Source organism: Lontra canadensis, unplaced genomic scaffold (assembly GCF_010015895.1).
Source record: "Lontra canadensis isolate GAN:19392208 unplaced genomic scaffold, GSC_riverotter_1.0 scaffold1, whole genome shotgun sequence".
In the NCBI taxonomy this organism is placed as follows: Eukaryota; Metazoa; Chordata; class Mammalia; order Carnivora; family Mustelidae; genus Lontra; species Lontra canadensis.
The window spans coordinates 68,296-93,907 of NW_022630995.1; the positions used below are offsets into that span (position 1 = coordinate 68,296).

At 41.5% G+C, this 25,612-nt stretch overlaps 1 protein-coding gene across 1 annotated transcript in view; it reads right to left on the minus strand.

Annotated features, from left to right (window-relative positions):
• Positions 1-7,908: 7,908 nt before the first annotated feature.
• Positions 7,909-25,612, minus strand: part of GPAT3 (glycerol-3-phosphate acyltransferase 3) — a 60,729-nt gene continuing 43,025 nt past the window's right edge. The window contains exons 4-12 of the mRNA XM_032875883.1: positions 23,585-23,659; positions 23,018-23,107; positions 21,015-21,108; positions 17,569-17,684; positions 16,328-16,383; positions 15,244-15,329; positions 13,448-13,576; positions 12,651-12,730; positions 7,909-8,089 (exon numbers count right to left, since the gene is read on the minus strand). Of these exons, the coding sequence (XP_032731774.1) occupies positions 7,993-8,089; positions 12,651-12,730; positions 13,448-13,576; positions 15,244-15,329; positions 16,328-16,383; positions 17,569-17,684; positions 21,015-21,108; positions 23,018-23,107; positions 23,585-23,659 (823 nt within the window). The 3' untranslated portion in view covers positions 7,909-7,992. The remainder of the gene's footprint in view (positions 8,090-12,650; positions 12,731-13,447; positions 13,577-15,243; positions 15,330-16,327; positions 16,384-17,568; positions 17,685-21,014; positions 21,109-23,017; positions 23,108-23,584; positions 23,660-25,612) is intronic.

Consider the following 25,612-nt stretch of genomic DNA (forward strand, 5'->3'; position numbering starts at 1 on the left):
TTTTCATATTCTTTATTAAAGCCAAATTAAAATCCACCTGGGAAAGTGACCGAGTTATTAGAAGTGTCTATGTCTTAATTACTTGTCTATGTGTAATTAGAAGAAACATGTAAGGTTGAAAGTGAAGGCTGAAAAAAGATACACTCTACAACCACGAATCAAAGCAAACAAGCAAACAAGCAAAAAGCAGGAGGGGCTCTTGCACGTCCCCTTTCTCCTTTCCTTCTCCTGCATAATTCAGGCCTAAAGCAGGGTAGGGTCCAGTGGACCTCACCAAGGTAGAGGGAAGGCCCCGGCAAACCAAAGCAGGTGTCGGAGTCCACACCTGTTAATGTGGTGGGTGTGGGGGTGGGAGGACAGCCTGATAGGATTCCACAAAAACACTACAGCATGTCACTTCTTGTTACTCCTGCCAAAGAGATCTGGTCATAAAAAACATCATGAAATTACCCACATCAGAGGACATACTATAAATAACTAGCCTCTGATTTTCAAAATTGTCGAGGTCATGAAAGTCAAGAAGAGATTGAAAAATGATCACAAACTTACCCATTTATTTAGCAAATATTAAGCTTACCATGTAGTGAAGAATGCATAAACCATATGTAATGTTTGGAAATATGGGCTAATGGAAAGGGGAAAAAAAGAAAGAAAAGTGGTTATAGTTTGGTTCACCAGTGGAGCAACAAATGAGCGAATGGTGAACCAAACTATTGTAGAACCCACTGGATAGAACAGTTTCGAAGCCATTCCCCGCCTATCTTGAGCAAAATTCTGGCTCTTCGGGAACAGTTTGAGAACCGGCCTCATCAGCAACCAGCACTGAAAATCCCTTCCAGTTAGATAATTTGGTACTCTTTTACTTGTGCCTGATTTAGGACTGCCTGCATCAGAAGCTGGTTGCTGTCATGAACAGGCCTTAACCAAGGTCAAGTCCTCAGTCGACTCAGCCATAAGCATTGTCAGGTGCACACTCCACAGAGCTTTGGTTCACTGCCCTCTCCCAGCCACGGAGCGCCACTCCACTGACACCGCGTAACTGCAGGAGTCTGCTTTTCTGTAAACTCTTTCTAAGGAATGTTTAGGCACTCACTATCCCAGGCTTATCCGAAAAAAATTAAAGGTCAGTGTGAATTCACTGGGATAGTTTTGTCCAAACACGCTTCTTGATTTTTAAAATTTTTCATCTGCTTCAGTAGATTTCCATAAACCTGGCCATCTTTATCATAGCTGTGTCCCCAGACCCAGAATGGTGACAGACACCGCAGGCCCCAGAGCTGCGTTTGACTTTATAAAGCCAGAGAAACGGTAACTTGAAAGCTTTCCCAACTCTAACCTGTGATTCCCAGTTGATTTTTTTAATGGGAAAGGATATATCTTAACCAACTCAAGGATCTAATTTTCAAAGCTTTTCCACAAAATTAAAAAATTAAAAAATTAAATTCACTTATTTTCAAGAGAAATATATATCATGTTTCACGGTGAGAGGAGACGGACTCTTTTGTCTGGCTCTTCCCACTCCTTAATCATAGCATGGAGCTCAAAAGGATCTAAAATATTTTAGTTCACCAAGATAGAATACATGCTCTATTTTCAAAGCTATCTCGGGCATCTTTTCCAGATATAGAGCCAAGAGGCCAACAAGTAGCCAGAATCATTCTATGCTTCCTACAATAGTGAGGGGGGATTTTTGACCCCCATGAAGTGCCATAAAAGGCCCTGACAAGACCTCAGCCCAGGGTGTAACATGGGCATCAAGGGAACTTGCCATTTAGCACAATGCCCAGGGTGCCAATGAGCCTGCAGCTGCTTTCATGCTATTAGGTTACTTATTCTCTCCAAATGCTAGAGACCTGACAGCTTTTCCTGTCAGCACACTGTGATTGCTTAAGGTATTTCTGCAAAAGAACTCATAAAAACCCCTACTCTCAGAAACTCGGAGACAACCCTCGAGGGCCCCCCTCTCTCTCCAGGAGCTTTGTACTGTCACTCAATAAACTCTGCTGCCACCGCTCTTTGTCTGGTCTACCTCTTCCTTCTTCAAAAGCTTTTCCTGTGTTGGACTGTATCATCCTGTGTACCTTCATCTGAGTATTTAACTTATAAAGGAACAGTTATGACTCTGAAGCAGAGAGTTTGTTCTTTATATTAAAATAATGGCTCAGAGAAACTTCTTTTTAATTTAGAGTTGTTGCTTTCTAGAATGTCTCCCAACTTAGAACCCACCCTCTTTTTATATGATAAGAGAAAATTATTTTGAACACTTTCTTAAACTAGCAAGAAGGTTATGACTACTCAGGCCAAAGACTGAGGGGAGATAGGTTAACTCAGAGCAGCAGAGCACAGAGCCCACCTGTTGGCTTTCACGTTGAAGGCATTGGCTAAACCAAAGGAACCCAAGCATCGGTTTGCAGAGCAAACAGAGGAACAACAGAGAAAAGTGAACGCCCACCCACGGTGAGATCTCTAGTCTCCCTTGAAGGTCAGATCTCAAAGGGGTACATCCTTCAGGGAAGAAGAAAGGAGAAATCACCCATCCCCCACTCGCAGATGTCAGCACTAACCCCAAGTGCTTAGTGAAAGGGAAAAATAATTTTCCCCAAAGGATTTAAAATGACTTGGCAATTAAAAGCAATGAACTGCTTAGACACACAACAATATGGATGAGTCTCAAGCAGAGAATTCAAAACCACAAGATGGTTCTCATGTGGGTTTACTGGCTAAATTCTCACTGTTTACATGGTTCAATAAACCTCAAACCAATAATTTAGTTTAAAGTGGTACCAGATTGCTAATGCCCTAGAGTAGGCGTGGGCAAACTATTATGGGTAGAGAACCAGAGAGCAAATATTTTAAGCTTTGTGGGCCAGTCACTGCTGTCACTACTGAACTCTGCTGCTAATGTGTGGAAGCAAACACAGACAAGGAATAAACAAACAGGTGTGGCAGCCTTACAATAAAATTTTATTTACAAAACAGGCACAAGGCAGGACTTAGCCTATGGGCTATAGTTGGCTGATTCCTGCTCTGAAAGGCCTAATGAACAATAAAAATCCATAGAAAATGAAAGATCACCATGAAACATCTCTAAACACAAAATGAAATAAGACTCCATTAATGAGGAGCAGTGTGGGGGGACCAACTCATGCCGTCAAAAGGTGTAAGATTTTGGAATTATTGGAAAAAATATAAAATCAGTAAACAAAATATTTCAAAACTTATTCAAGAGTAAGTACATTTGAGAAAGAACCAAATATAACTCATAGAACTGAGAAATCGAAAATCTAAAACTAAAAAATCAGTGAAAGAACAGTAGATCAGATAGAACTGAAGGGGGCATTAGGGAAATAGTACAACTGAAGATTGCCCAGAAAAAGTCTAGAGAGCAAAGAAATGGAAAATTCAAAAAAAAAAAAAAAAGAGGGATTAAGAGATGTGGGACAGAATGCGAATGTCTAATATTTGCTTACTGAGACTTCTAAAAAGACAGGAGTATATTTGGGGCGCCTGGGTGGCTCAATGGGTTAAAGCCTCTGCCTTCGGCTCAGGTCATGATCCCAGAGTCCTGGGATCAAGCCCCCGCATTGGGCTCTCTGCTCAGCAGGGAGCCTGCTTCCCTTCCTTTCTCTCCGCCTGCCTCTTTGTCCACTTGTGATCTCTCTGTCAAATAAATAAATAAAATCCTTAAAAAAATTTTTTTAATTAAAAAAAAAAGACGGGAGTGGGGAATTGAAACAAAGACAATACATCAAAGGGTATATGAGAACTTCTGAGAATTGATAAAAACTATCGGTCCACAGATAAGAACCCAACCTGTCTCAAGCAAGATAATTAACAAGAGATCCACACCTAGATACAACAGGGTGAACTTGTAAAATAACAAAAACTAAGAAATAATTTTAAATACACTAGAAGAAATATTACCTCCAAAAATGCCATAATCAGGTTGGTAGCTGACTTCCCAATACCAACTACAGAACGATCTCTAATTTGCTCGGAGAAACAGAACTCAATCTGAACACACACTTCTACATCCAGCAATAACTTTCAAGGATGAGTAAAAAATACACTTTCAGAAAACAAAAACAGGGATTTAGTCATTATCAAACTGTGATCCCAGATGGTAAAATTAAAAGGTGAAGAATGAAAAAAAAAAGTGGTAAAAGTGTGGATAACTCTGTATAAAGTAACAGGTACGCAGCTGCTGCTGACAACGGTGGTGCTCACTGGTGGGATTATGTCAGCAACCGAAGTTCATGGCATCATATGAATTGGTGAGGGCTGGGGTGAATGACTGGGATTCAAGTTCTGTGGTCCTCATATTGTCCAGAAGTGAAAGGATAGTGACCCATTTTACACTTTGATAAGTGTGCAAAGTGAAATTTACAAGGTAACCACAAAACAAATAAAAACCCATTAACCCCCAATTTAAGTAGAGAAAATGGGAAAATGAGAGTAATAAGTCCAAAAGAAGGCAAGAAAGGAGAAAAAACTGGAAGAGAAAGTACAAAATAAAATAATGAAAAATAAATCTAAATATGTTGTTACACTAATATAAATGTTGCTGTCCTACAGCGACAGGTCATGTAAAATGATTCAACCTTTTTGGAAAGAGTTTGGAGGTTTCTATACTAAAGTTAAACATTCTGATATCCTACTATGGAGAAATCCTAATTCCTATTAGGATACCAATTAGCAAAAAACTCTTGTGTACACCAGGAAACATTTACAACAAAGCTATAAACAACACTACTGTCCATCAATATTAAAAGGAATAACAAGTTATGACTTTCCATGCCTTCTAGGACATACAGTCATTCATATTCTACTTATTGGCCTGGGCAACACATATCCAGGGTAATACTGGGAAATACGCTTGCAATTTACCATTGCCCTTAAAGTGTACCTGCACACTTTCATACACACTTGTGTGTATTCTATAATTGCACAATAAAGAAAAAGATAACTGAGAAACAGAGAACTATCCAAGGCTGCAACGCCTGTGAGCACTAGAGCCACAAGTAGGAAAGGTCTGTGTGACTCTCAGTCCCAGCAACTTAACCGTTCTTCCAAAAAATAACATCGAATATTACCAGCATCAATCCACTAGGAACCAGTGCTAAATAAACAAATGCAAGCCCACAGTTTCTGTCAAGATCCTTACCAGGACCCCTAGTTTTCAGTACCAATCCCAAATGCCAGCTTCGCCCCACCTCCCATCACATCCTCCTCAGGCCTGGCGGAAAGCCTCATCTCAGAGAGTAAGACCGAGAGCAACTCTGGCCGAAAGGCCATCCTCATGACCACAGAACATTATCTGTAGCCACGAGAAATGAAGAACCCTCGAGTTACCAACAGAATGCCCCAAGTGCAGCATATGCACAAAAGGGATGCCAGCAAGCCACCACCACAAAGCTGAATGTGCCTTGGAAAGTCTGCTTATCCAGTAAACTTCCCTCAGGACTGTTCTTTGCTCCAGACTATGATCCAGGACTATTTCCCATGCTTCAAGTATGTTCACTGTTTCCTACCATGGGTGCTCATCCAATCCTAAGATATGCCAGGATATTTCAGAAAATCTTGGCATTCCTAGAACACTGTGTCTGTAAATAAGACCAGGACAGACTTGGAATTTAAAAAGGCAAACTTGAGGCTCAATGAATGAATCTATGCACAGGTTAGATGAAAGGTCTTATCTCATGGGAATTTTCTACCAAATTCTCCCTACCCTTGATATCCCGTTATAATTACAGACGACTCAGAAGTTTAGAAGACGAAACTCTGGGTAAAGGATTTCTAAAGTAGGTATAATATCATATTAGGGAAGGCAAATGCAAACACAGGATTTCTAGGGAGCATATGCTAAGTCTGAGCAACATGTGCTCACCACAAACATGTTTGCGGCAGTACGGCAATTCCCCAGACAACCTGAAAATTAGTGGTGTGAGTCAAAGACACACAAAAGTTTTTACTGAGATAGCATTAGATTTTCTAATGACTTTGTGATCCATTACTGCTCTAACAGTGCTCTTGGAAATATACCACTTATTGGTGTCCAAACAAAACAGTCGTTAGTTGTCCTATCTGCTTTTCCAAAAAGTGGGCTAATTAATAAAGTGGCTGCATTAACTCAAGTTATATTGAATATGAAAAGTAAAAGTGAAAAAGGAACTCTCTGAGGGAAAAAAAAGACAAAGAGTCACCCCAACATACATAAATGAATCTGCTGATTTTCAGTCAAGATCAAAGAGAAGAATCAGGCACCTACCTGCATGCAACTCCTGATTTTAGGGTGATGGGTTCAGGCCCCCACTGGGTATAGAAATTACTTAAAATCAAAATTTTAAAAAAGAAAAAGAAAGATCAAAGTTAAGAATCAAAGGGTAAGAACACAGTAAAAAAGGAAGGGGGGTAGCATGTAAGAACAGAAGAGTAGGTGATCGCTGGGGAAACCTGGTTACAAAAGTTCCTTTGGCATCAAACCCGTCTGGTTCGATGGGAGTATGATTGATAGGGCTGTGCTGGACATACCTAGAGTCAATTAGAAGAGAGTTGCCCCAGTTCACCTACAAATTAAGTGAAGTCTATGGCTTGCTCAAGGCAGAGTTCACAGGGTCAAAGTCCAGATAACTAGGCTACAAAAAAAAGAAAAAAAAAACAAACCAAAACTAGCTGTTCACATTCTCATTTCCCAGCCGTTCCAGTCCAATAAAATCTAGCTATGTCATTGATATGGAAAACAAACAATCCTTGTTTATAAGAAGAAAAAATTTGACTTACCCCAAACCAGAAGAGGGTAGAGGAGAGGGAAAACAATGGACACACACTTAGAAATATAGAATTTATTTATATTCACTGTAAGACAGTTTCACATTTTGTACATGGTTACCGGAAGAGAGACAACACTCTCCGAGTTTAACACGGCATTACATTGACATCGAACATTGCTTATGCTGTGTGAGTCGGGAAACCCTTATTTCCCCTTTAAAAAATTTAAGGCTCAGTTTCCAAAAGGTAATTTTTCCACTTATTTTTCTGTTTAAGGAACTGGGAGCATTCTGAAAGAAACCTCAAAGGGGTGGAGAGTGAGGGGCAGCACACACCTGGCTCACTCAGACCCCCGCTGAAGACAACATGACGTGTTGTTGTAAAGGGTTCCTCCTGTTTGAAAACACGTTTCAGTACAACATCAAATCAGGAGATAGGAGAGGCACTAGATATAGATCTTTAGTGTACAAACAAGGAAAACTTAAAAACTTTATCAGCAGTTGCCAGCTAAAAGGATTTATTCAAAATTCACCTACCTATAAATGCACACCCACAGTAACCTGCACACACTTTTCTTTGGTACAGCTGACCAAATTGAAGTTCGCCTCTAACACACTAGTAAAAAAAAATATTTACATTTGCTTTCAACTTTCAGATCAAGTGGCCACAAATCTGTCCCTTCTCCTAAAGAACATCGCCCATTTTTCTTTTCGACCTTGCAGTAGAAGGTAACCATGGAGGGGACCTTGAAGTGATGCGTGATCCTGCTGTTGAAGGGACTGAAGGGGGAGGTGAGGGGAGAAGGAGTGAGAAAATTAATCACGAAGAGAGCATGGGGGATTTTTTTTTTGAGAAAAACAGTGAGTTCTAAAAGTGTTTGAGAAGCACTTTTTCCTTGCATAAGTATTTCATTTAACGATGACATCATCATTTTACAAAAGGCAGGATCTGTTTAAACTCAGTAAACTACCTTACAATTCATGAAGCTACTGCTATAGCAACAACAAAAGCCAAAACGCCCCTCCCCCCACCGTTGGGTTCTGCTTCTGGCATAAAGAGGTAGAGACAATCCATCCTGTAGAAAAGATTAACAACAGCAAATAAACAAAAACAGTAAAATAAAACAATACTCCACTCCCTCGCCAAAAAAACCCAAAACATTCCATTTCTAGGGGCTGGTTCTGGGAAGCCAAACTTGACAACCAGGGTAGCACTGAGTCCGATTCAGAGAGACCCGTTGCCCACAAGCATCTTGCTGTAATTCTTCTGCTGCTCCTCCTTGAAGGTGTCCTTCACCTTTGCTCTCTTCAGCCCTCCATCCCTGGAATTAAAAAGGCAAATAAATAAAAGATACAGACCCAACAGTGAGTTAAAAAGCATGAGCAGCTAATACCAGGTTGTGCCACGACACTTAAATGGCAATGGGCCAAAGAACGCAGGCTTTGAAAGCAGAAAGACCCAGGTTTCAGTCTCTGTTCTACCACACACCACAGCGTAGTACTTTGGGGAAGGAGCAATCCCTCTGATGCTTGAGTAGCATATAGAATAAAAAAGTCAGGGGCGCCTGGGTGACCCAGTCAGTTAAGTGACTGACTTGATTTTGGCTCAAATCATGACCTCAGAGTCAAGAGATCAAACCCGGCATCAGGCTCTGCGCCAGGCATGGAGCCTCCTTGAGTCTCTCCCTCTGCCTCCAGCCCCAGCCTCTCTCTCTCTCAAAAAAATAAGTTAAAGAAATAAACAAAATATAAAACAATATCTCCCCTCACTTTCTTTTTAGAATTTGGGGTTGCCATACTCATCTTTGGACTTTATATTAAAACTAGGATTGTTTACCTCTCCTTTCCCCCATGGAAAGCAAAGTATGGTTTTCTTTCATCTAATCAACTTATGTCTTATGTCAACTAGAAAATCACCTGGAGCACTTAAAATATACACACAAGTAATGGTGAGGGGACTATATGTATATGGGTAAATTACTTAAATATAGATGGGTTAATCACTATTCATATCTAATCCTATGTCTACCAAGTTGTATTTTCATTCAAAGCACTACATATTTCAAGTATTTATAATCTTCCATATTCCAAAACAGACTCCGAATAAAAACAAACAACAAAATCACAAATTGCACTGAAGCAGTGGTTAGTGCCCGTGTAAGCAGCATTCCTTAATGCAGAGCCTGTGAATCTTTGAGCTCTGTCCAGAGTGGTAAAAACAGCACTGCCTGGGTTATAAGGACTCTGCATACCTTTCCTTCTTTGGACAACACAAAGAAACAACAAAGTGGAAGCTCTGGGAGGAGACCGGATTTTAAGGGGCCACAATTTCTCTCCTTATCTAATGTCTTTGATTTTGAACTCCTAGGGCGCATGAACAGTGAACTTGCTTACTTCATACTGTGCCTGTTTAATTTTAACCCAGCTAAGCACGAATGTTTACCAAGTGTTCTCTGATGATGATGAATGCATTACAGGTTAGCCCATGAACTCAATGCCACGAAGACAGAACTTGACCGACAAACAAACGCCTGCCTGAACCAAATCCAGACTCAAATCCAGGACACAGCCCACCACAAGTCCTTGACTTGTAATAGACTGAGCTCCACACATCTTCCAGGGGCTCAGCTGGAGGAAATTTCCTTGAAACAAGGTTATAAATTGTTGTTAGCTCCCCAGAATTATCCCCCAAAGCCTCTTTTATTCAAAAAAGCTACCTCTAACTATTCACTGCATTTATGTGAATTCTGAATAGTAAGAACTAAGTGGAAGAGGGAGAGGCAGAAGAAAGGCCATTCTTTCTTTCCTAAGGTCCAGGCCAAAACTGACCAAAAAGCAACATTTGCCCCAAGCATCCTGACATTATTTTGAGGCAACTCTCCTAAGCACTGAGAAAACACACTGCTCTGAGCACCCCAACTGTGCCGTAACCCTTCTAGCGACTTTAAAGTTTTGCCCAATTCCCCTTTGCAATGGCAGCAGATTTGAGTTCCTAAGGAGACCAGCAGCCATATATATAAGCCTGTTTAATATGATACAGTCGAGTTCCCATTTAATCTAGAAAAAAAAAAATTCATACCCAGTGTGTGAATGACACATACACCTAAAAAGTCAGTGAGTCTTTTTTGTTTTTTTAAAGAAGCAAGGTAATTAAAAGTAATCATTTATAACAAAATTGCATACGGCCCAATAAAAGGGAATTGAACAATTCTGAGGGTCATTTTTTTTAGGATTTTTTTAAAGTATTATACTTATTTATTTGAGGGAGAGAGCGCACAAGTGGGGATGAGGGGTGGTGGGCAGAGGGAAAGGGAGAAACAGACTCCCCGCTGAGCAGGAAGCCTGACATGGGGCTCATCCCAAGACCCTGAGATCATAACCTGAACCAAAGGCAAATGCTTAATCCACTGAGCCACCCAGACACCCCCTAAGGATGCTTTCTGACAGATTTTGTTTAAGCCAATCTGAATGAGATCTGTCCTGTTGCTGACTTGGCTAGGCTATTATCTTTCAAGGATTTCTTCCTCTCTTTGGTGTCTGATGCTACTGTTCCAAAGCTCCAAGATTTTCATACGGCTTCAGGGCAGAAGCAGGGCTGAGAAGTCAGGTGAGAAAAAGCAGAGTAAAGAAATGAAAACAATGAGCAGGAAAGAGGAAGCCAGATGCAGAGTGAACTTGGCTCACCAGGGCATTTATAAGCTAGGACCTGTGTAAGCCTGTCATTTCAGGATGCTGTGGTATCCGTAATTTAGTTTCCCATATTTTGGCTTAGGTAGTGTGATACAAATGTTCCTTTCAACCTCTCTTGACCCTCATCCTGACCTTAGGGCAAGCCAGGTGGCCGTTAAGTCAAGAACTCACACCCCGGGGCGGTCCGAGAGGCATGGAATTAGAGGCCACCCTGCACAGCTGCCACTCTAAGGCTTCAGCGGTCTTTGTTTTCTATCAACTTCCTAAACCTTGTTAATTCACACAAGGAATTTTAGAAATGGGTTTTCACTACAGAAATTAGTGGCTTCCTAATTAGCATAATGATGCCAGAAGCAAGCTTCCTGGGTGAACTGGGTTGTACGTAAGATGCATGAATGGAGGGCACCTGGGTGGCTCAGTCAGTTAAGTGTCTGCCTTCGGCTGGGGTCATGATCCCAGGGTCCTGGGGTCCAGTCCCACACTGGGCTCCCTGCTCAGCGGGGAGCCTGCTTCTCCCTCTGCCTCTGCTTTCCTCTCCCACTGCTTGTGCGCTTTCTCTCTCTGACAAATTAATAAACAAAATCTTAAAAAAAAAAAGTATATGAATGGATAAAATATTCTGGAGACATCCCCCAGCCTTGCATAAAGAAGTATAAGAATCCAGCTAGCAGGATGCCTGGGTGGCTCAGTCAGTGAAGTGTCTGCCTTCGACTCAGGTCATGATCCAGCATCCTGGGATCGAGCCCCACACTGGGCTCCCTGCTCAGCGGGAAGCCTGCTTCCCCCTCTGCCCCTTCCCCTGCTTGAGTTCGAAATCTTTCTCTCTTTCTGACAGATAAATAAATAAAAGCTTAAAAAAAAAAAAAAAGAATCCAGCTAGTCCTTATTAGTTCTCATTCCAGAAGTTTAATTCCTGAGCAGTCCTGGGTCCCTCTGCAGGTTCAGGAGTCCTTGGTTGAACAGGCTGACGCCTGACTCAGCCAAACCCTGCTCTGAGAACGTGACTCGAAGTGCCTCCAGTGAACTCTTCATGCGAAGTGTTTTGAAAACACCAAAAAAAGATAAACAGGGGGACTTAATAAACCTACAGGATCTGAAAGTATGATTCATCTCCCATGATAATGTAGGTAGAGTTACCCTCACTAATACAGACTAAACGTATATGCACTTCCCCAAATTCACATAGTGAAGACCTAACCCCCAGTATGATGGTATTTGGAGATGGAACCCTTGGGAAGTACTTGGGTTTAGAGGAGGCCTTAAGAGCAGTCACTAATCTTCAAGGTAGGACTAGTGCCCCTGTAAGAGACACCTGTGAGCCTGCTGTCTTCTCTCCCCCTCTCTCCCCAAATTCACACAAAGGCAAGAAGGTGGCCATTTGCCAGCCAAAAGGGAGAGAGAGCCCTGACCAGAAAGCGACCTTGCTGGCACCCTGATCTCAGGCTACTAGCCTTCAGAACTGTGAGAAAATACATTTCTGTTGTTTAAGCCGCTGGGGCTGTGGTAGTTTGTTACGGCAGCCCAAGCTGACTAATACACTCACCTACACACAGCTTTCCTCAAACAAAAAATTAAATCCAAAGTTCCCATAACTAAAATATTTCACTTAATTCCTTTCAAGTCTTTAAGTTTTCTTCAACGGAGTCACAGCGAGCGTTAAGTATGAACAAGCCCATACAGGGCCCCTTGCTCCCAGGGCCCATTCCCCAACCCCAAATCCATTCTCACTTTCTTCTTCAGCAAAAGAACCCTCTGTTTTAGCTAGACATAGGGCCTTCCGGAACAAAGATGGCATTTGCCAGCCTTCTTATCACCTAACTTGAGGTCGAGCCAAGAGGTGGAAGTGACATGCCCAGCACCCATCCCACGCTCTTAAAGAGACGGCTTGGTCCCTACTTTCATTCCTTCCTGCAGGCCATTTTCTCCACGTGGAGTAGCGCTGGAGCAGGCATCCGGGCCCCTGTGGCAGAGGCACACGGAGGGTGGGAGAACACGGAAGGACCTATTACACCAGCCTGCACTGCCCTTGTTTAAGCAAGAGGGGCAAACCTCTACCTTCTCCAAGCCATCGCCCTTTTATGTAAACCACTGTCACTTTCAGCTAAACCTCTGGCTAACCAGTACCATCAATGACATTATTGAAAGTGATTTTTTAATAAAAAGAAAATGATAATACTTCTGAAAATGTCTTACCAGGGAAGCTCAGTCAACCCTCCTTGCACAGCAATGGCGGACTTAACCCTGTTAGCAAACTGGACGGCGTCTTCTCCTTCCTGGGGAAAAGACAGTTACCAGCACATTGTGGGAATAGAGTTCTCAAATATTTCTTGAATAAACATATCATAGTCTTCAGATTTGTTTTAAAACGTAAGATTCAGGGGCGCCTGGTGTCTCAGTCATTTCAGTGTCTGACTCTTGCTTTCAGCTTAGGTCATGATCTCAGGGTGGTGAGATCAAGTCCCACATCAGGCTCCACACTGGGCATGACACCTGCTTAAAAGAATCTCTCTCCCTCTTCCCCTCTCCCCCACATGCGCATGTCCTTGCGCTCTTTCTCTCTGTCTCTTTTTTAAAAAGTAAGATTCACATTTTAGCTCAGCACTGTTCTCAATCATAGCAAATATCATTTGTTCTATCAAGAAAATGAAGTACTGTATTGTTTAATTTGTATCTCTCACGTACATATATTTATTACACCCTTTATTAGTCTTCTCCAACATACAACATTCCGTAATATCTGTAGGTTCACTAAACCAACAGCAACTATAAAAACAATTATGGAAAAGAGTCTCTGAATACAAAATAGCCTGATTTGAAGAAACCTGAATACATTTTTTTTTCTTTAAATAATCCATTTGCTGAGAAAGCAGAAAGGAAGTCCACCTCTAGCTAATGGGGTAAGGGAGGCACCCAGGATTTTACGTACGTTTTCTCGCCATGATCTGACTGGATAAAGCACCAAAGACCAGTTGCTACCTATAGATAGATACCTCTCTGGTCATGGGGGGCATGTACCACACGTCACAGACGATGGCCCAGCTGGTCATCATTCGAAGCAGGTAGCTCACCATGTTGTACTTACTACTGTTCCAAAATGCATCCCCAAACTGAGGATTATACTGAGAAAAAAGAAAAGAAAATACATCCCAGTTATGAACGAAGTGGTGGCCTCTCTTATCCATATCAGTGGTTCCACGATGACAAGCCAAACATCTCTATCAGACCCCCAGAGAAAGAGAAGCTACTTTGTTTGACAGAAGGGATTGAAGAAGTAAACCAGGCCAGCTAACTCCTCTGACCCGAACCCCAGAGTGCTGCAACAAGAGGGTTATCCCCCCGAGTCCGAAAGATCTGTCTCCCCACTTAACTGAAGGGGGGCAAAAGTAGGCACCATAACTGTTTCGCTTATTACTGACTGTGTCTTCATTACTCAATATGAAGCCAGGCACCCTATCCCCTGGGACCTGTCTGTACACATATCCATAGATAGAGAAATATCCAGCAAAGAGGGCAAAATGTAAACAGTTGGTGAATCTGAGTAACGAGTACACAAAGGCCTTGAGGAAGACCTTATACACAAGAGGTCTTTAGAATTCGCTGGTTGGCTAAATAGTTCTAATATAATGACATCACAATTTTTCCGCCGACCAACTGTGTGACTTGGAGGCAGGTTATATGACTGAGACTCGGTTTACAAACTGAGAAAGTTTAAAGTTGTGGTTTCTAAACATTCTGGATTAGCAGAAAATTATAAATCATTTTCTTCAAATTACATGGAATGCAGAATGCGATTATGTAAAACAGATTTGAAAAAGAAAAGATAGATATAGAGAAAAGGGAATGGTGGGGGAGGATGTAAATCAGTACAGTCACTAGAGAAAACAGTGTGAGTCCTCAAAAAATCAAAAATGGAACTACCACATGACCCAGCAATCCTGCTTTGGGGTATATAGCCAGTGGAAATGAAAACAAGAGCTTGAAGAGATATCTGTACCCCCACAGTCATTGCAGCATAGTATTCATAAGAACCAAGATCTGGAAACAGCCTACGTGTCTGCCAACAGATGAACCAGGAAGGGAGACGTAGTGTATACATAATGGAATGCTACTGAGCCGCGAGAAAGGAAATGCTGACATTCGTGACAATAGATGGACCTTAAAGCACCATGCTAAGTCATGTAACTCAGAGAAAGGTAAGTTCTCCGTAGTATCATTTATATGCAGAGTCTGAAAGAGCTAAGCTGACAGAAACAGAGACTAGGACGGTGGTTCCCCGGGGCCCAGGAGGAGAGCGGACGAGGTGGAGGAGCCGGGGAGATGCTGGTCGAAGGGCACAAACTTTCCGTTCTAAGATAAATGAGTTCTGGGGACCTAAGGCGCAGCATGGTGACTACAGTTAGAAACACTTGATTATACACTTGAAAGTTGCTAAGAGAACAGCTCTTAAATGTTCTCACCGTAACAAAGAAATAGTAATTATGTGATCTGACGGAGGTGTTCGCTAAAACTCTGGTGGCGGCTAGCACTTTGCAGTTCGTAAGTGTATCAAGCCAACATATGGTATACTATGAATTTACACGACGTTACATGTCAATGTATTTCAGTAAAGCTCGGGCAGGGAGAACGGTATACAAGTGCTTGTTATTCTTTCAGATTTTAAGGTTGAAGTTATACCAAAATAAAGTTACTGAGTCACTGAGAGAGATAGTGAGAGCACAAGTGGGAGGAGAGGGAAAAGCAGACTTCTGGCTGTTGTGTGGGGGCCAGGAAGGGGCATCTGTTTTACCTTAATTGCAACTGGATGTATGGTTCCTCCAATTTCAAAGCTTCCCTTTTTAAACATCATGACTGAAGTGTTGTTGATGCAAGTCCCTGCAGAGTAGTGGAAAGGAGGTAGTGAATATTTTTAAAGGTAGGTTTTTTAAACACATTTTATCTTATTTTATTTTATTTTATTTTATTTTATTTTATTTTTATCTGAGAGAGAGTCAGTGAGAACGAGAGAACACAAACAGGGGCAGAGGCAGAGGGAGAGGCAGGCTCCCCACTGAGCAGGGAGCCCGATGTGGAACTCAATCCCAGAACCCTGGGTTCACGACCCGAGCCAAAGGCAGACACTTAACTGACTGAGCCACCCAGGCATCCCTCAAACAAATTTTAAAAAGGAATTATTTTGATATAAAATAATCTAAAATATTCAAATCATAGCAAAATCATAGTTTACTATCATTTAGTGAAACAGATCAATCCCTGCTTAAGGAAGTAATTCAACAACTCTACACAAATTTCGTAACAAAATTTTACTTTGTTATTAAATGCTCTAGCGATAGAACTTTGGCATAATAGGTGACAATCTCAATACTTTAAAATAAGGATCTTTGAGGGGCCCCTGGGTGGCTCAGTCAGTTAAGCATCTGCGTTAGGCTCAGGTCATGATCCCAGGGTTCTGGAATCAAGCCACACAACAGGCTGCCTGCCCAGCCAGAAGTCTGCTTTTCCCTCTCCTCCCACTTGTGCTCTCACTATCTCTCTCTCAAATAAATAAATAAAATCTTTTACAAATAAAAAATAAAAATAAGGACTTTTGAAAAATTATGAACAATACCTGTCCAAGTTCATTACACAGAAATGAGTTTTAAGATCAAAAAGGCACCATGACTTCCAAAAACAAAAACAAGAACAAAACACCATGACTTCCATCGAATGCCAAAAGGAAGCAAGGGATCACCAGCCCAGAGAAGGGCAGCTCATTCCTAGGGGACGGCAGAGATCTGGACCAAGAATGCCAATCCAGAACAACCCAAGTCCTCTCACGCTTTTCGTGCCAGTTGTTGTCAACTAAGGCTTGGTCGGCAGCCACCCTTCCTTACCTTCAGGAAAGATTAATATGGGTAGTTTTTTCTTATCAGCAATGTGTTCTTTCAGTCTGTGAAAAAAAACAACGGGTCAAAATGCCACCTTCATAAAGATAGAGGTTCAGTCCTCGTTGGTCTTCCCCACGTTCTACCAGCACAAATATAATCGTACAGCAAGAAGGAGGGAAAAATAAGACATAATTAAAGGAAATCAACTCAAACTGGCCCTTTTCAAAAAAGCCGAAGGTCATCTGTACTATTTCAGTTGCTCTCATGTCGAAGATAGCCAACTTCAGTGCCTTCTGCCGACTCCTAACAAAGGACCTGAGGTCATCACTGACATGGGCTCCGGGGCCCCCATGTCAGGAGGGTTGTGTCCTTTTCCATGTACTTATATGTTTGTCATCTGAAAATGGGAATATCGATTGCTGGACCAGTCGGCCTCATGGCCATTAAGTATACAGAAACTCCTTAAATAAGTAGGCTCAGCTTTCCTCTGACACGGACACCATAAAGCTGAGAAGGGGCTTCCGCCTTGAGTCCTGCCTTCCGTGGGCCAGCCCTGGATTTCCAACTGCTCTCCAGGCGCTGGAAGGCTCAGATAGAGACTTAGAGCCGCCAGTGTCCCACTCAATGCTAAATACTCTCCAAGTGGGAAATAGTTTCACTGACCTTAAACAGATTTCAACAAGGACTTTTCATTTTACTCTGAAAAGTAGGGCACGCCTTCATGTTTCTAGAAGCAATAAACCACAGGACCTTCAGTTAAAGGCCTCGGACAAAAAGCTGTTTCCCAATAAAAGCTTCTGGTAGCTCATCTCTATTCCAAATCCTCAAGCCTCCTTCTGTTTCATAAAGAGCTTTAGCTCTGTCTGTCTCTAAATGGACTTAAGTGACAACGGACTTCTGGCAAGAAATCAGCCAACTCTTTACTCAGCAAAATAGGTACAAATTATTTAACTTTCAAGGTAGTAATTTTTAATTCTGAAAACTCAGTGACTGGGCTATACCCAAGCCACAGCAACACAAACGCATGGGCCTTCTAATCTCATACTTCCTGCTATGACTATAGGCTTAAAATTTTTAAGAATGTAGCTAGGACAGGTGATTCAGCAGAAAAAGCTAACCACAAATAAAACTCCACATATTTTAGGTTTAATCCTTAGTACTGCTCTGCCCTCTTTGGCAGGAAGGCCAAGATTTATCAGATTTTATGCTACCACAAAGGATACTGAGTATCCTTTGTCACTGCTTACCTCTTAGTGACCAAGTGTCGATCCTTTATTTCTGAGCGTTCAAACCAGACGTGTGGACAAGCCTTGACCATAGCTCTCTGAATAATTCCCATCAATCCACCATGGACCTGACCGACCTAAAATACCATGAGACAAAAAGAAACATGTAAAGACACACCTAGGCAAGGAAAGCTTTTTTTTTTTTTTTTAAAGTACCAGTAAGTTCCTATTCCCCGTGAAGAAAAAAGACTGGCCTTCTTCTACTGGCTGAAGTTCTTAGTCTAATCAAAAGGCAGCCACCCTTCCTTGGCGTGAATGGCCAAACATAAGCACAAAGTCTTCTTTAGTAGCACTCTGAGCCCAGGCTGTGGAAATCAGCACCCCGCACCCGGGGGGCTCTGCAGGACTCTTGGTTCCGACTCAGGTCTTGATCTCAGGGTCCTGAGATCGAGCTGGGTGTGGAGCCAGCTTAAGGTTATCTCTCCCTCTGCCTCTGCCCAGCAACCCCCCACCCTGCCCTGCTGGCACCCTATCTCTCCCACAAAAGAAGGGAAGGAAGGAAGGAAGGAAGGAAGGAAGGAAGGAAGGGAGGAAAGGAGGGAGAAAATGGCACTTATTCATTGCTTGGGATGGGGGAGATTCAAACACCCACAGAAGGAAATTTGGCAATACCTATCAAAACTACATAAACATTTATCCTTCAACTCAGTAATTCCACTTCTGGGAATTTACCCTGAAGATATACCTCCAAAAAATGAAAATACATATGCACAAGGTTTTTACTGTAACAGTATTTGTAATTTCAAGATATTGGGAACCATCTAAATGCCAAACCTAAGAAATCAGATGAATGAACAATGCTACACACACAGAACAGAGTGCCATGTGCTGGGAAAGGACCGGGGTTGATCTCTACGACTCATCAGGAGTGATTTCCCAGAGATACCGGGTTGGGGTTTTCTTTGGTTTGGGTTTTAATTTTTTTTTATTTATGTATAGTTGGCACACAACATTACCCTAGTTTCAGGTATACAACGCAGCGACTGAACATCTCTATACACCATGCTAAGCTCACCACTCTGGCGATACCACTAAGTGAGAGAAGCAAATGCCCAAGAGCAAATATAGTACACTGCCCTTTGTGTGAAACGGAAAGGGAAATAGATGCATGTATTTATTTCTACAAAAGAGAAGAGGTCCAAAGCAGTGAAGTTGGAAATCTACAAGAGTGGGACGGAGCGGGCAGAATGGAGGTGGGCGGAAAGGCACTGTTATGAGTAGACCCTTATTGTTTAGCTTTGACATTTAGAAGCTCTCCAACAGTAAATCAGCAAGGACGGGACTAGCAAACCCAAAGCAAACCAAAACAAATGAACCCGACTGTATTTCAAATGAATAAAAGAGCAACACTGAAGGAAGGGGGAAAAAATCTAAGAAATGTATAGAGATGGTATTTGACCATACACCCCCCATCTTTCTTCAAGGAGAACTGCTAAATACCCTGGAATTTTTTTTTTTTTTTTTTACAACATTTGGTTTTGGAGTAAAATAAGAGAAGCAATTCTGAAACAATTTTAGATGTATCAGAGGATCAAGAAAATAGGCAAATATGTCAGTACTGTTGGGAACCACGGTATTCACTATGAGTAAAGGGAGATACAGATATGGACTGGGGGATAGCAAGAAAGAACCCTGTGGATTACATGAACTGGTACAGACCCAAATTTCCGGTATCATATTAATGTTAGAAATAAATACTAAATATCATTAAAAATAGACATACTTTACACACATTTTTATGTAGAGAGAGAGAAAGCCAGCACATGAGAATGCAGATGGAGCCAACAGAGCAAAAAACCGACAGGGAAACATGAATAAAGGCATGTGAATGTTTATTATTACAACTTCTCTATGACTTAGCAAACACTTCTAATTTTTTTTTTAAAAAGTAGAAGTCTTTGTTTAGGAGGAAAAGACTCTAAAAAGCCACTGAGAAGAGATCTTGAATATTGTTCAGATATATAGTTTATGCTTAGCCAAAAGAGACCCGTGTGACCTCTGGAGGTCAGCAGTACAGGCTCCTCCCATGTCTGCCCTCTCCAGCCTTGGATTTAAACCTGAACTGGCTTTCCGTGTCTCTCACTCCACCCACTGGAAAGTTAGCAGGGGCTATTTTTTTCTAAACTCTGGCTAGTATAACTGCAGTCACACATAATCAAAAAGCATAGAAAATTCCAACAGAATTCTGAGGGCTCAGTCACCCTGGAGTTGTATTCAACTTTTTGTTGACCAGGACACAGAATGAATATGGTCCCAGAAACAGAAAATCGTAATTTGGCAAATTGGTCAAAATGCCTAAACCTCTGCTTTCTCATCTGTAACAAAATATCAGCCTGAATCTCGCTGGATTACGGGGAGGTCACACACAATGTATGTGAGAGTGCTTGTCCACATAAATGTAAGGAATTACTATATGCACCCAGAATGGTGCCGGGTGTATGTAAGGATCCTACCAAGGACTGTTAACAGGACGGTCCGTGAGTGGGCTTTTACACAAAATCGTGCTTGTATGATGCATGTGAATGTCACTGTTCTTCTTAAGAAAGGGTACATACTATTAACTGATTCCTAACCCAAAAAAGGTTAAGAACTACCAATTCCCATAAGCCTTTCCCTAGAAGTAGAGCTTCCTTGGATTCAGAATGGGCTCCACAACTTAGACAAAATAATGGATAAAATGTGGTTGTCCAAGAAATATCTATCTGAACTTATTATTTTAGACGAATTAACATTCTGGCAATAAATTAAGAGCTTTTACAACAGCTTTCAAATCCCCCCAGTGACTAAGAAAGGCAACATAGTATATGTATTTGTCTCTCTTGCTTGATCTTCACTAAAAAGTCTGATTTTTTTTTCAGTTGCATATGATTCCCTGAAGGAAGACACAACAAATTGGCTGGTAAGGGATTTGCACAGCTCTAAGGAGGAAGACTTTAACGTCTCCAAGTGTTATTTATTAAACATTGCAGGGATCTTAGAGAAAAGAGAATCAACCTTGCAAAGTCCTCTCAAACTCAAGTACGTCTACATTTCAGGAAGTCAAAATTTTTACTACCTTTTTTAAATTTATTTTTTATTTTTTAAAGATTTTTTTTTAACTTTTAAGTCATCTCCACACCTAATGTAGGGCTCAAGCTCACAACCCCAAGATCGAGAGTCGCATGCTCCACTGATGAGCCAGCCAGGAGCCTCAGACTTTCTACTACCTTAGATATAATGGCTTAATGGCTCCTTTCTTTCTTTTCTCGCACACGTAGTGTTCGTTTCATGTACTCCACAACTTACATAGCTACAGCAGAATAACCCACTTTCTGTATAAAAGTCTCTAACGTGTGCTAAAATAAATTAAAAGTCTGAACAACCCACAAAAGATGCAATTACTTGAACGGTCACTGAGCTGCTCTTACCATGGCATAGCATCCATCCGTGGTCAAGATCAAGACATCTATTGGGGAAGTGTGGTTGGCAACACAAATGCCCCCCTTCTGGGGTCTGTACTGCCTGCAATTACAAGCAATGGTAAAAAAAATAAACCTGGAGAATTGTCACTACTTTGCAGAACAGCTTCCATAGATTCATCCTATTTTGCTTTAAAAAGGACATTAAAAAAATACAGTTTCCAAGGATATGGTCCCATCTTATAAAGGTTACCTCCAGGCAGTGTGATGGGAGTGGGGTAAGAGTCCAGGAAAAGGGGCCAATGACTCGCCCTTTACATATATTTACATTTTCTTTGTAATTGTCCATTTTCCTTATAATGAAAAAGGATGATTTAAAAATCTTCGACTGAATTATAAAGATTCCATAAATTTAATATTGTGATATACAAGTTTCACTCAAGTACTTCCCTACGACTGCAGTCTTTGTAAGAATCACCTTTAGTAGCCCCACAGTGACCCACAGAGTCAACTTACTGTAGTTTCCTCCCTCCCATCCCCTTAAACAAAGGTTGGCAAACTTTTCCTATTGAGGGCCAGATAATAAGTATCTGAGGTTTTGCAAACCAGCCAATCCCTGTCAAAACTACTAGACTCTGCTGTTTTGACACAAAGGCAGTCACAGACAATATATAAATGAATGAGCACGGCTATGTTCCAATAAAACTTTATTCACAAAAAAACAGATGGCAGGCTGCATTTGGCCTCTAGGCCCGTAGTTCAGTAGCCGACCTCTGTCCTAGAGTTCAACCAGTATTCGACACTAATGAAGCAAAGCAGTCTTCATTGGCCCAATACAGAAAAGAAAGAGAACCAAATGCGTAACAACTTTAGCATGCTTTCCTTAAAATTGAAGAAATTCTATACATAATAAGTTGTGAACTCTCTATGTAATTAAAACACCTTTTCTATAGATAGTATCTCTTTTAACCACAGTTCTACCAAAGCATTTTCTTCTATTCCTCATCCCCAAAACTCACAGCTCAAAGACCAAATCATGTAATTTTAGAAACTTAAGGGGTCTTTTATGTTGGTAACACATGGTAAGGCCAAAGAAGATAATGTCTCCCTTCCACAAATGAGGCAGAAAGATCCAGTCAACAAAAAAAGAGAGGCTTTTCTAGAACTGTTAAAACAACGAAGTTAAAGGTAAAAAGAATAAAAGTGAGTTAACAGAAAAGGAATTCAAAAGCAATCAAAGTTACTTCAGTCAGCTACTAACTTCAGTCAGGTACCATTCTCCTCTACTGTTGGGGGTGAGGGAAGCAGACTGCGGTAATCTGTCTTCAGGCTCAGTTATGGAACATCGGGATGGCGGGACTGAGGCTAGGAAGCAGGCCTCAAGGGCTAAAGGTCCGTCCTCCTTCCCCCCACACTGCAGGCCTGTCAACGGCCTCACTTTTTACACCAACAGACCCAGCTCACAACCTGACTCTACCACAAACTAGTCATGTGACCTCAGCCAGCCAGTCCCGGAGCTTCCCCTGTTCACCTACACGACAGGACAGCAGTGCCTGCCCAGGCGGACGACCTAGGAGAAGCACAGGCCTGCCCTGCACCCCAGAAATGCCCAATTATCAAGGGTCATTACATTATTATGTGGTTCCTTCAGCAAATGGATGGCTTTTTAAAAGTGTTTCATGGGGGCGCCTGGGTGGCTCAGTGGGTTAAGCCTCTGCCTTCGGCTCAGGTCGTGGTCTCGGGGTCCTGGGATCGAGTCCTGCGTCAGGCTCTCTGCTCGGCGGGAGCCTGCTTCCCCCTCTCTCTCTGCCTGCCTCTGCCTGCTTGTGATCTCTGTCCATCAAGTAAACAAATAAAAATCTTTAAAAAAATAAAATAAAATTGTTTCATGCAAGACCATTACGTCTGTGACGCTCTAAGCAGCAGGCATGAACATACTGGAAGTACGCTGACTTCACCTGCTTCTTCTGAGTTTAGGGACAGAAGGCAGATGAGAGCCCACAGACACTCACTTGTTGTGGTAACGAATGGAGCCGGAGAGCGCTCGTACACAGATGCGGCAGCAGGTCAGGTGGACCAGTTCACTCAGCCAGTTTTTGAGGCTGAAAGAAAGAGAAAACGGTTCGTGGTAGGCACTCCTAGGAAACAAAACAATAAAACCCTCGATGTGCTCCTTCCAGCAGCCTGTGTTCCCAAACACACGCACCATTCACTTCTTAAAGTCGCACTGAGTTGTTTAGGACAAAACTCCAATGGAAAATAGCTCCCACCCGACGAGACTACCAGGACAGATTCCTGACCATGAGAAGCTGAGGCTTCTTCGGTCTCAGCCTGGTAAGCCCGACCACGTGTTTCCTTTCCCGCCTTCATTTCCCCCTTGAGGAAGAATTTTTCACCAGGTACACGAAAGTGTGATGGCAAATCAAATACAAACTATGGATACGAAAGAGGCCAAATTTTAATAAGTGTGTCAAGGCCATAAATTTGATGCAATACGTAGGGATCAAATATTCTTCTTGTGGACACCGCTAAAAGAAGGGACCATCCTATTTATGGCTGAGTGGACGGGAACGTTTCACCTGCTGTCTGGCAGCTGCCCAACCAGTGTGGTTCCTATAACCAACAAGCTGATCCCAATGAAAGCCAAGGTAACCCTGAAAAAGACAAGGTAATGCAAAAGTTAATTGCATGGTAAGGGGCCAAGAGAAATAACAGTTCATAAATCACGAGACTGAAAATAAGTTCTATTCCCAACACACTACGGAATACGGTGCTGACAGTAAAAGAAATGAGTAAATCTATAGATTCTGACATGGAAGAATGGTCCTGGGTACAATCTGAGAGGGAAAAAAAGCAAAATAAATTTCAAAATAACATGTAGAGTATGATAGCATTTTTCAAAATAATACCAAGCACAACATACAGGTGTATACAGAAGGCCTAGAAACTTACTTACTCACAAAACTCTCAAACTCAATCATGTAATCCTCCCAGGGTTAAACAGGCTTGTGAAAAGGATAAATGAAAACATTTGCCCTTTTGCTTTTCTGAATTATTTTGTTTTTAAATATACTCATATTAACTTCTTGAATAATGTAAGAAAAAATTTTTATATGGTATGAAGGACTCATGTTGAAAAGTGGTTACCTTACTTTGTCCAGGATACACTGGTGGGCATAGTATGATTGTAACTATCTTCCAAAGGTCTAAAAATAACTTGCTCTTCTGTGTTTTTTAATGATGGGGGGAGATACAATTCAAATTTTTCTCAAAATTTATGACTTCTATGAGAACTCTCACATTGGCTTACTTAAATGGGAAACCAGAAGTTTTTATTTTTTATTTGCTCTAAATTTAAAATTTAGTGCAAATAGCAGGAAAAGCCCTTTCATAATAAGAACACCAAATTATAGCACCATGTAGAAACCCTTTAATGCAAGTCTGTGGTCCTTCCGTATGTTCCTGCTAACATAGAAGAGGTTAGTAACAAGGTGATTCACAATACCACTAATCTCCACATAGACCCTTTTTATTTTTGAAAGGTGCTTTTAATATTCACTTAATACTCATTTGAATCACTTCAAAAAGAAAATAGTTATTTTCAGAAATGTAAGCAGAATTACACAAAAAGATGATAAAGAGATTTAAAATCTTTCAAAATAAATGGGGCTTCCTTATCAACACATTGTTAAGGCGTTAAGCCTCATTAAAGTCTTAAAAAAAAAAAAGCAAAAACCTTGTTAAAGTCTTGGCTTAAGACCTTGTGACAGAGCAATTTGAAGGTCAGATCCAGTTTTCTTCCGATGCCATATTTTCATGCTAACCACGGATGCAATAACTAAATCCCTGTTTAATTTCATCCATCAATTTTGCAAAAGTTTTAAAATAAAGGTTTGCTACCTTTCCCTAATGAGAATCATTTGTTCCCACACATCAAGTCAGAAGGGGATACCTTTGAACACGTTTAACAACTGGGTTCAAACTACTGCAAGTTTTTATTTGCTGGATTAACAGGCCAGAAACTTCTCGTTTCCCGTTTAAATAAGCCAACGTGAGAGTTCTCATAGATGTCACAAGTTTTCAGCCACAGTCTGTTTTTTAGGAGTTTTACTGAGATACAATTTCCCTAGAATACAGTTTCCCCATTTAAAGTAGTCCATGGTTTCGGCATATTTACCAAGTTGTGCAATCATCAACACAATCAATTTTAGCACCATCTGCTGTTTGAGTGGTGACTTGGTAGCAATGGCTCATCTTCTAAAGCATGTACACGGCCGTTCCTTCACCCTGAGGACGATGTATGAAGAGTGGGAGTCTCCATTCTTCTCTTGCCTCCTTCTTCTTGGGTGCTTACACGACTGGCTTATCCTACATCTGTGGTTTCTTCGCAAGAATCTTCTAGGTTACTTCTTTAGTTTGTGAGTGCTAGATTAAACTATGTAGATCATAGAATCATAACACCATTTGCTGGCACCCACAGCAGGTGAAAGCTAACAGACAAACGAGGGCATCTCAAATACTCGGTCTTGCAAAAACCCTCACTCTTCCCTCCAGTGGCCTTGGATACAGAGCCTGGCTCATGGGCCAAGTGCAGATGTAAGAGCGAA